At 53.8% G+C, this 11,566-nt stretch overlaps 1 protein-coding gene across 1 annotated transcript; it reads right to left on the reverse strand.

Moving 5' to 3' along the window:
• Positions 1 to 3,483: 3,483 nt before the first annotated feature.
• On the reverse strand, positions 3,484 to 6,054 carry MYOD1 (myogenic differentiation 1). Its single transcript, XM_054586268.1, has 3 exons — positions 5,219 to 6,054; positions 4,638 to 4,716; positions 3,484 to 4,347 (listed from the first exon to the last, which is right to left on the reverse strand). The coding sequence occupies exons 1-3, from the start codon at positions 5,846 to 5,848 to the stop codon at positions 4,097 to 4,099; spliced, it is 960 nt and encodes a 319-aa protein (XP_054442243.1). The 5' UTR covers positions 5,849 to 6,054; the 3' UTR covers positions 3,484 to 4,096.
• Between the last annotated feature and the right edge of the window lie 5,512 nt (positions 6,055 to 11,566).

Raw genomic sequence — 11,566 nt, forward strand, 5'->3', positions numbered from 1 at the left:
TCATCTACACTGCAAATGGGTTGGGTCAGCTAGACACCCCCCACCACCACCAGGGAGACATAGAGGGTGGAAGACATATCAGGGGGCCACCAGAGGCCACAGAGGAGACATAACATGGCCTGAACTGGGGCAGTGACTGGTGAGGTGAAGGACATGCCAGGGAGGGCCTCAAATCCCATCTTTTATGGGGTGATCCAGTCTCCAGCTGCTTTCCTCCCTCCTGACTTTCCTCACTTCCTCTCTCCTAACTTCCTCTGTAGAAGCCACAGAGCAAGGCAGCGGAGCGTGGAGTCTGGAGCCCCTCTGCCTGGGTTCAAATCCTATGTCATGGCTTAAGCTGGCCCAGTCAAAGTTTTTCCCTGGGAATTTTCTAACTGGCATTTCATGGTGAGATTTTAGGTAATCCCTGAGTTCCTGGAGAAAACCAATGTGCAGTAGGAGAGAGTATAGCCAAGTAGAGGCAAGAAGGGGGATATACGAACGAGCAGGAGGGGCTCCAGTCCCACTGTCCAGGCCACGGAAGCTCTTCCACATGTGAGCTGCCCCATGTCCTTCCAACATGCCTCTTGTGGGGTTTAGGCTAGTGGAAACGGGGTCCACCACTTACAACTGGAAATATGCTGGACTAACTCCGTCCCCATATCTGCTGCTTCTCCTGAGGTCTCCATCTCTGCAGTGACACCACTGCCCACTCAGAAGCAGACCAGATCCTCATCCTTGGCTCCTCCTGTTTCCTCCCTTCATTAGGCCTTCCCTACATAAGGCCTTGTGAAGAATTATGCAGGTTGTTCACTGCATAAGTGCACCTGGCTGGAGAGGTGAGTGAAGGCTGAGGTCTGCTCATGGCTGACTAGCCATGAACCCTGGTGCACAGCAGAGTCCTTGGGAAAGAGGGACACCTTTATCTTTAAAAAAAAAAAAAAGATTTTATTTATTTTTAGGAAGAGAGGAAGGAAGGGAGAAAAAGAGGGAGAGAAACATGGATTGGTTGCTTCCTGTATGCATCCCGACTAGCAGACCAAACCTGCAACCCAGGCATGGGTCCTGATTGGGAATCGAACCAGTGACCTTTTGCTTTGTAGAAAGATTCCCAACCCCCTGAGCCACACTGGTCAGAGTTGGACACCTCTTTCTAATTGCACACTAGCTCCCTATAGGCTACTCAGGCGCTCTTCATTTTTGTAATTGATTCCATCAGTGCAGAAACTGCCTCCTCTCTTCACCTGGTTACCTTCTCATAATCCTGTTATCATCTCTCATTATACCCTTTCCTTTTCCCTATAGCACTTCTCGGCATTTATAACATTACATCTGTCTACCTGGTTCGTTGTTGAATGACTGTTTCCCAGGAGATTTTAAGCTGTGTGAGGGTAAGGACTGTGCCTTTAAGATTCCCCACTGTCCCCTCAACACCTGCACCTTGCCTGGCACAACTGTCTCCACTCCTATGCTTTCTCTCCTAACGCCAGTCACTGCCCCAGTTCAGGCCATGTTATGTCTTCTCTGTGGCCTTTGGTGACCCCCTGATAGATCTCCCATCCTATCCATTCTGCCAGCCCAGACTGGCCTTTTGAAAATACAGATTCACTGGAGTCCTTCTCCTGTTTAGATTCTTCTAGGACTCCTTACTGACTTCAGGATAAAGCCCAAATGAGGTGCATTGTGGCCCTGCCTCTGCTCTTCCATCTCACCACTGGTTCCTCCCTGTGAGCAGTTTTGGCTCCACAAAGGCACAGGCTGCTTTCTGCCACCTCTGGGTCTGTGCACATATTGCTTCCTCAGCTTGGAGCATCCCAATTTGACTCCTCGTTCTTGACCAACTCCAAGTTTCTCATAAGGAATGACCTGCTTGTCTATATCTCCTGTTCCTACTGTGTTCCTCTGCCACATATACCACCATTATAGCATTTAATTCATCATACAGTAACCAGTTGCTAAAAGACGCAATTTTCCCAAAGGTCTGCTTGCTTCCTAAGGGCAGGAGCTGTGTCCATGGTCTCTTTTTTTCTCCCAGCATAGGACTTGGCGTCTGTTGAATGAATGAATTCATGAATGAGCCCCAAGGGGTCTCAAAGGAGTATAAGAAACCCCATGGCACGTCTGGGGAGGCAGCCAGAAGAAAAGCTGAGGGTCATTAGTAACAAAGCAACTCTGGTGGCTCCTCAGGGAGCCTATGTTGGGGAGAGCAGGGAGCAGATCCTCAGATACATAACGAGGCCCTTCCTGCTGGCATGGCCCCTTGCCTGCATTTCTCGGTGCCCCCCACTTGGTGAGCAGAGCCCTGAGAGTGGGCTTGTAAGGTTTTCAGGGGGAACAAAACGGGTCTGTAAGGGAGAGATTAAGAAGCAAGGAGGTCTTGGTTGCAAGTGTATGTGTGCTGGGGGTGAGGTTGGGGTGGCATATGACTAGGGAAGAACTTTTGCCCTTCTAGGGGAGGGTGGGAGGTAGAAGTGCCTCTGTGTGTGTGTGTGTGTGTGTGTGTGTGTGTGTGTGTGTGTGATGATCTCTCCCCTGCAGCTATGTGTGGGTCTGTGAGCATTGTGTTGTTTTTTCTTGTTTCTCAAGACACAGCTCAAGTGGCATCTCTTCCAGGAAGCCTTTCCCAGCACCTCGGCTCAATCAATGGCCCCTCGTCTACTCTCAGAATGTTTATATCTTGATGAGAGCATCTATATCACACGTGGTGATGCAGGTTTGCACGCACCCCTCTTCTTTCAGGTTCTGGGTCTCAGGAGATCTGACAGTGCCAACATGCTCTGCATGCTGGGCTGCTGGCTGAGTAGAAGCATCTGTACTTCTCTGGCCATCAGTGATGTCCCCTTGTGGTTACGCCTATCACTAAGAGCCTATTATAAGTACCACACAGCTTACCATGTCCCTCTGCACCCATTTAGTGTTTCCTCATAATGCTGTGAGCACCCTGTCACATCCTCTGTTCCCATGAGGATTCCGAGGGGCACCTGAGGCCACGACTTCCCAGTGATCCTCCTGGCTTCACTCTCTGTATGGATAAGTGAGATTCTCAACGTTACATGCACCTGGGAAGATTTTGAAAACTACCAATACCTGGCCGTGTGTATCTGGGGCAAATAGATACATTACAGAATCCCTGGGGGGGTGGGACCAGGCCTGGATCTCCTTATAAACTACTCCGATCATTCTAATATGCACCTGACATGAAAAGCACTGACCTGTGTGTGATTATGTTCCTCATGGTCATAGGAATGTCCCCAAATATTGAGACGCATGAACCCCTCCCCCCTCCCCTCTCCTGGCCCTAGGCTTCCTATTGCAATCCGCCGGCCACCTACAGGGCCAGTGGCTGTACAGCTGGCCCACCTTGCGGATTTTCCTTTGGGTCAATATTCTGCCCCTATCCCTAGGGAAAGCCAGAACCACCGCGGTATAAATTAGCGTTTTTATTTGAACACCTGAGCGAGCGCCTGCGGCTCGCCCCGTTTGGTATAAACATACAAAGTCCCTTTCGCACCGCACACCATGCCTTCGAGATAAATACAGCCCTAGGGGCTCCTGCTCCGGCAAAGCAACTCTTATTTACAGGAATAGATTACAAAAGTATTACAAAAAGTGGTCCTGAACAGGGGGTGGGAGTGGTTACCCTTCCATTTGTTACACCTGGGACAAGAGCGCAGCGCGCTGGTGGTGGGAAAGAGCTGATGTCCCCAGAGCTCGCGGAAGGAGAGGCCACTGCTGCATAAGGGACCCTGGCATCCGGGGGCCGGGCTTAGGTCTGCGCGGGTCCCACCTCCCATGGGGGAAAGGGGTGAGAACGAGGGAGGGCCTGGCCCCTCCAAGATCAGCTCTGGCCCACGGAGGAACACATAAGGGTCATCGCAGCGGGTCTCGGGGAAAGGCTGCTGCGTGGGAAAAAAGGACTGTGTCCTTACCCTGGGGTGCGGGAGGCGGTAACGCATCAGTTCTCCTGCCTCTCTTCCCTCGGGAGGGGTCGCTTTTAAAGCGCGGTTGGGGGCAGGGATTGGCACTTAAGCTCAATCTTTTGGGCGCGAGGGGACCCTAGGGGCACCACCCCTCGGCAGGTGGACAGCGGCGTCCTCTGACACGGCTATCCACGCCCTTAGAGCACCTGGTAGATCGGGTTGGGGTTCGCGGCCACGGGGCACTGCGGGGCAGCATCAGGGGTAGGGGTGGGGGCGCCGCGATCGCCCTCGTTGGCGGCGGCCGCCTCGTGCGAGTCCGGAGACGACTCCGGCTGCGCGTCTGCGAGCAGAAGCGCTGGCGCGGCGGGGCTCTCGGTGGAGATGCGCTCCACGATGCTGGACAGGCAGTCGAGGCTCGACACCGCAGCACTCTTCCCGCTCCTGGATTCTGCGCGGGGGGGGGGAGTAGGTTAGTACGCAGGGGTTGAGTCTCGAACAACCTCCCACTTTTGGTCCCCGTGCTTTGGGAGTGATGGGGAAGCTGAGGGCCAGCCATTGTCCTGCACGACCCAGCGAGCGTGCGGGGCGAAAAGAGAGAGCTACACGCTTAGTATTTCATTCCTTGTACTATCTTCCGGAATGTGTGGGGGTGGAGGTGGGGTGGGGGGAGAAATCTCTAGGTAAAGGGAAGTCAGGACAGCTCAAAGGGGGACGTGGGAAGGAGGCGCGAATACGCACCGCTGGGCGCCTCGCTGAAGTAGGTGCCATCGTAGCAGTTCCGCCGCCGGGCACCGCTCGGGGGGCCGCTGTAGTCCATCTGCAAAGGGCAAGAGCGACCGACTCAGGCGCGCGGGACCACGCGAGGCTGGAGCATCACTCTCTGCGTCCCCCTCCCCAACTCCCTCAGCCTCAGCTACGAGTTTCTCGCACTACTCCATGGAGTTGGGGTGGGGTAAGGGTGGGCAGGCGCTGTCTGTTGCATTTCAGGCCAAATAGAGGGCGGAGGACAAATCTTAATTTTGGAAATAGGGATAAGTGGGGGAAAAGCAGATCAGGGTGCTGCAGTGTTCTAATAGCGCTCCCAGTCGGGCCGATCGCATCTCTACCGTGCGCCCCGAAAACACTAGGCCACCCCAGTGACAGTTGCCCAGGACATAGGAGTTCACTCGAGTGAAGGGTCCCCGTCCAACCCTCCGCCCAGAGAGCAAGTTCTCCGCCCTCGGAAATGCTTCCCAGATAACCCCCCTCACCATCCCGACCCTCCTCCCCCCAGGCCAGAGCTGCCCCACTTCTCCTCTAGCCCCAGGTTCCAGCCTCACCATGCCGTCGGAGCAGTTGGAGCGCGGGCTGGACGCGTCTGAGTCTCCGCTGTAGTGCTCGCCGCCGCGGCCGGAGGGCAGCGAGCCAGGCGCGTAGAAGGCTGCTGAGGCGCCAGGGGGCGCGGCGTCCTGGTCGCGTAGCAGCGCCTGCAGGCCCTCGATGTAGCGGATGGCGTTGCGCAGAATCTCCACTTTGGGCAGCCGCTGGTTAGGATTGCTAGACGTGCAGCGCTTGAGCGTCTCGAAGGCCTCGTTGACTTTGCTCAGGCGGCGCCGTTCGCGCATGGTGGCGGCCTTGCGGCGGTCCGCGTTAGTGGTTTTGCGCTTGCACGCCTTACAGGCCCACAGTAGACAGCGACCCGCCTGGTGGTGCCCACTAGGCGCGCGCACATGCTCGTCCTCGCGCGCGCCCGGGGCCGGATGGACGGCAGCAGGGAAGTGCGAGTGTTCTTCTGGCTTCAGGAGTGCGCCCACGTGCACGAGGCGCGGGTCCAGGTCCTCGAAGAAGCGCAGGTCCGGGGAGTCGAAACACGGGTCATCGTAGAAGTCGTCCGCTGTGGCAAAGTTGCAGAGAGAGCCGTCGGGACCCGTCAAGTCTACGTCGCGTAGCGGCGGCGACAGCAGCTCCATATCCCGGCCGGGAGCGGAGCAGTCCTGGCTTTGCCCAACCCCAGCGGCAGGGGTTGCCCGAACTTTCAGCCGCTCTGGAGCCCTGGCCGTGTGACAGTAAAGTGCTGGGGGGTCTGAATATGTATCTGACCGCCCCCCACCGTGCCCGGCCCTGTCCGGCCTGACAGACCCCGGGGAAACTGGCGGCAGTGCCCTAGGGCTTCTCCACCCCTATCTTCAAGCCAGACGCCGGGGGCTATTTAACCGGTAGTAGCCTACAGGTCCCGGAGAGGGAGCGGGCTGCTGGGGGCGGGGGCGCCCGAGGCCAATAGGAACAGGGCAGGGAGGAGCTTGGGATCCCCAGGGTGGCCGCAGAGGCCACCCCCTACTTCTCCACACTCCGCGCGCGCTCTCTGTCTCCTCCCTAGGCAAGAAGGCAGAAGCTGGCAGCTCAACGCGGCCGCACTTGGCTCCCGGGCACATCTTTCCAAACCTCTCCAGCACAAGGCTTTTCCTGTGTCCACGGGAAACGCTGGCCGCCGGCGCTCACCTCCCAGCTGACTTTGGGCCCCTCTGCCCTCTGATTTGATGGGGTAGGACGCGGGGGAGGACTCAGAAGCAGGGTAGGGGTAGAAATCAGATCCGGCAGAGACACACATAAGACTGAGATAGTGAGATGGTGAGAGGTAAACCAAGAAGGAGGCTGAGGGATGTTCAGAGAGCAGAAAGCTAGTCAGAGGCAGGGGAACGCTCAATGAGAGATAGACTCCAAGAATCTAAGTGGGTAAACCAGAAACAAGCTGGGCGTGGTGGCCTTGTTATTAGGCCACTTCCTGCTCATCTTCCCATTGCTGTTGAAGCTTCCCGCCAATCTCACCAAACTCAGCCCCTGCCCCCCTGCTTGGAGGGAGGGAAGCGAACTCCTGGCCATTTCAACCCGCGCCTTGCGTTTCGGCAGCCTGGTATCCAATGCCGCTCCAGAAGGAGATACCTCTTCAGCTGGGAAGAAAGCTCCATCTGCTCACGTCTTGCCTCCCGCTCCGGCGCAGTGTTGCGCCAGAAGAGTGCATTGCGCAAAGGCCTTGAGCGCCCAGACTTCTCCTGAGAACCCCACATCCTGAGAATGAAGTTTGCCCACCGATGACCTGAGTTCCAGTCCAAACTCCACAGTTCCCTGTGTGATTTTGTGGAAGTCAAGCCATCTGAGCCTGTTTCCCACTTTGTAAATTCGGGGATAATAATAGTGATCTCTTGGAGTGGATTGTAGTGACAGCGGTAACAACCTAGAGACAAAGGATGTGGAAACCTTCAGCCTCAGGTGCAAGGCTGTATTAACAAGAGGGCTTGCTTCTGTCCCAGGCATCTGGTGGACTGTGCGCGCGCTCCCTGTGGGCTTTCTAGCTGTTGGCTGGGGCACTGGGCCCGGTAGGGGCCCGTGTAGTCTCAAGGCTCAGCTCCCACAGAGGCTACATTTCTTCCTGGCAGGCCCATTGCAGAAACAGGGGATAGGAGGCAACCACCCCATGGAATCCCTGGCTCCCGCACAAGCCCTGGGGTACCCTTACCTCCATAGGGCCTCTCAGACTCTTCCTTAATCTGCAGTCCACACCTTCCTCTCAGCACTCTGGCAAGGGGTTTCGCTTGGACCAGATATTCCCTTGGGTCTCTTCTCCTGGAGCCCAGAGTTTAAGAAAGAGTGGCTTTTGTGCCTCTCTCACTAACTTCTGGAAGCTGTTCTAACTGGTTCTCTGGATACTGGGAAGCCCTTTCTTCCCACCAAACCTAAAGAGTTCTTTTGGCACCCTGCCTTCTTCACTTGTAGCAGTGCAGAAGGTCCCCCTCATGAAGTGCTCACCTCCCTTCACTACATAACACCAGGTTCATGTATTCATTCAACACACGTTATGGAGCATCTATTATGTGCCAGGTACTGGTCCAGGTGTTGGGGATAAGGCATTGAACACAACCAAAACCTCGCTTTCATGGTGATGACGTTTCAGGGCAGAGTGACAGACAATAAAAACAAACAGTTAAGCATATGGTGTCAGGAGGTTATACGTTCTATGAAGAAAAATAAAACAAGGCAAGGGAACAAAGTGATGAAGACTATCTCATTTTATGGAATGGTCAGGGAAGGCCTCACTGGGATGATTACTTTTGAAGAGAGAGCTGAATGAAGAGCAGGAGGCAGAATTAGACATCTGGAGCCAAACAGGGTGGGGGTGGGGGAAACATGTGCAAAGGCCCTGGGGCAGGATTGTGTTCGGCAGACTTAAAGTACAGCAAGGAGGTTGGTATGTCCAGAGAAAGGTAAGCAAGTGGAAGAGAGGTGGAAGATGGGATCAGACAGAGAGCAAAGAATGGTATTCTGGAATGCCACTGCAAGCCTTGAGCAGAAGAGAAAAAATTCAAAGCCTGACTTACATTTTAACGGGGCATATTGGTTATAGAGAACAAGGGCAGAAGCAGGGAGGCCAACTGGAGGCTATTGCAATATTCAAAGTAATAATAATGGTGACTTAGATATGGGTGGCAGCTGCACAGATGGTGAGGGTGGTTGAATTCCAGATATATTTTGTAGGGGGAGCCAGCGAGATTTATTCATAATTGGATGTGCGCCGTGAGATGAGGGCAGTTAAGGATGACTCCTGGGAGACTGAGGTTGGGAAGAGCAGGTTTATGGGTGGCAGATCAAGACTCCGAGTTTGGGCAAAATTTGAACTGCATATTCAATATCCAGGTGGAGATGCCAAGCAGGCAGGGAGACTGATGAGGCCGGAGTTCCAGAGGGGAGATCTGTGCATGTGGAAGACCTGTCCACTTGACCTCTAAGACATCTCTCAAGTCTCTCCATCTCCAGTGTCACCATGCTGTACTAAGCTGCCGCACTGCTGGCGTGGACGACCCCGACAGCCTCCTGGCTGCTCTTGCTTCCACTCTTGTCCCAGTGTATTCATTCACTGCACAGCAGCCGGAGTAATCCCTTAAAAACATAAAAGGAATTATATCTCCCTTCTGCTTCAACCCCTCCAACAGCTTCTCATTGCACTTAGTATAAAATCCTGTCTCCTCACCCTGGTCTACAAGGGTCCGCCTGCGCTGCCCTCAGCCCATCTCTGCAATTTCCCCTGAACTACTCTTCCCTTTAATCACGCCATTGTAGCCTGGCCACCTTTCCTGCTTTCCAACACTCTGAGCACCGTCCTCCTCAGGGCCCTGTGCTTGCTGATTATAGCACCCTCCTCTGGGCTCTTCCCAAGACTGGCTGTTTTTCATATATCAGGTCTCAGCTCAAATGCTGACTCCTTGGAACATCTCTGACCATCCTAAGGTAGCTGGGTCACATCAACCTGCTCATTTCCTTCTTAGCATAGCCACTCCTTACATATCTCCTTTATTAGTTTTGTTCATTGTTGGCTGTAGCTCCATGAAGGCAGGGGCATTCTGTTCATCATGGCATTTCCAGAAACCAGCACAATGGCTGTCACATAGTGGGAACTACCAAATGGATGAAGGAATGGGTGGCCCTTCGAATCTCTATGTGTATATTTGAACTTCTTGACGTGTGTCATTGATGAAAATGGTTTTATTTCTTCTAGACTGGACAGTTGCACACACAATTAGACACACATGCTCGGTCACACTTGCTCTTTCCAGGCAAGACTCAGGCCCATCAGCAAGGGGCGTGTTCCTTCATGTGGAGCAATTACACTTGACTTGCTGTAAAATCACAACACAAAAGTATACCAAAGAGAGATTTGATTTATTATAAGCCCGAGTCTTCATTTGACTAACACAATGAGGAATATGAGTAATTATTACGTTAGTGACTTAGACTGAAACAAATATTTTTTCCTACTTGTTCAGGCCTCAGCAGAATACCTGGCACATAGCAGGCACTCAGTAAATATTTGTTAGAAGAATGAATGAATCAATCAATCCATGCATTTTACTGAAGAGTATCCTGAGACTTCAAGGTGAGCTCTGCAAACCATATATCCATCTAAATGTAGACTTTTCTCAAACCTGGGAGAAGAAAACACAAAAGTAAATTGGAGGCCGAGACTTAAATGATTATAACTTAGTTTTTTGTGTTTTGCTCTTATCAAGGTGCCTCTACAATAAATAAATGTTATGTTTGAACTTACCAAACACATTGAATATTTTACCACTTGTGGCTTAGAAATCTTAACTGCTTTGATAGTTTTATATTTGACTTGTAGCTTTACCTTCTTCAGTGATTAGGAAGCACTTTTTAAAAATGCACACACACCGTAGTGGTACATGCCACTTTTATGTTAGACTTCCACGGGGGCTTTCGTTTGCTACAAAGCTTCTGCTGCTTGACGAGTTCGGGAATCCCTGGACTCGGTGACCATTACAGACCTCTTCAGGACTGGGACCTGTGCCTGCCCAAGTTGTGCTACCACATCCCTGGGGAAAGGTGCCAACACCATCATCTCATCCATGTTGCTGAAAGAGCTGGGAGAAGTATGTCCACCCTAAGACCTGGTGCCTTTTAGTCCTGGTGCTGGGTTGGGGGCAGGGAGGAAAAGGACATTAAGTTTGGAAGCTGGAAGAGTCCAGACCTTTATATTGCAGCGTCTAGTCAAGGGTGTTCCTCTGGACTTGTTCTGGGAAAGCTCCATGACAAAGGGCTGAGGGTCCTATGGAGGGGCCACGCCCCGGCATCTCTTTCTCCAAATCAAGGCTGAGCAGACTGGTGGGCTATGTGATCTGGGCCAAGGGCGCACCTCACCCCAGGCCTTGGTTCTCCAGTCTCCACAATAACGAGCTCCTGTGGCAGCAGGTGGGGAGGAAGGGCTCCCTGGCCTCTTCTTCCTCCACCCTTCCTAGTCCCCCCTCCTCAGCTCCCTTGGCCTGCCTGCCTGGGGCTATAAATGGAGAGCCAGCCTCTGGACAGGAATGCAGAGCGTTCCAGGCTGGGCCCCACAGTGTTGCACCCTCAGGGAGTGGCCGGCCCCAGGGCTCCCGGCAGCTTTTATATATATATATAGCCTCTGGAAACCCAATCCAGCCCGCACCTGTCCCGGTCTTCAAGCACCCTGCCCCTGCCCAGGCTGGACGTGTGGCCTCTCCCCCCGGCTTGGCACAGGCTGCATATCTGGCCTGGGATAGGGGGTGTCACAGGGCCAGAGGGCCAGGTGGGGCAGGGCCAGCCTCAGGTCCCCTCTGGGTCCCCAGGCTTCCCCTTCTTGTTCCTGGATTCACTCTGAGCACACCCCTTTGTCCCCTGCCAACCATGCTCTCTGGGAAAGCCTGAAACTTGGGTGCAGATCCTGCCCTGGGCCCAGTCTACGGTGGCCAGAGGGTAAAGACACAGTCCCAGATTCAGGGCCAGGGTCCCAGACGTTCTCCACAGATGGCCACACTGCCCACTTTGGGGTATTCTCCAGCCTCCCATATATCAAGCAGGCACTGGGAGTTTAGCAGATGAACTGGGAGTTGGAGAAAAGGGGTCCGTACGGAGGGGGATGGGCACAGGGAGACAGCAAATGGCAAGTGTGCTTCCCTCCTGCCCTGGAGAGCGAGGCGGCTGAGTGGGCGCCGTGCGCGCTGTGCACACTGTGGGGCTCATGCCCGCTGCCCGTCATCCGCTCCAATCCGTTCCCTCACTCAGCAAATACTTATGCAGCTCATGTTCTGTGCCAGCTGCTGGGAATAAAGCAAAACAAAGTTCCCTGCCCTTGTGGAGCTGACATTCTAACAGAAAAAACA

The sequence above is a fragment of the Pteronotus mesoamericanus genome, unplaced genomic scaffold (genome assembly GCF_021234165.1).
Source record: "Pteronotus mesoamericanus isolate MK-2021 breed Mesoamerican mustached bat unplaced genomic scaffold, CSHL_Meso_final contig_90, whole genome shotgun sequence".
Classification (NCBI taxonomy): Eukaryota; Metazoa; Chordata; class Mammalia; order Chiroptera; family Mormoopidae; genus Pteronotus; species Pteronotus mesoamericanus.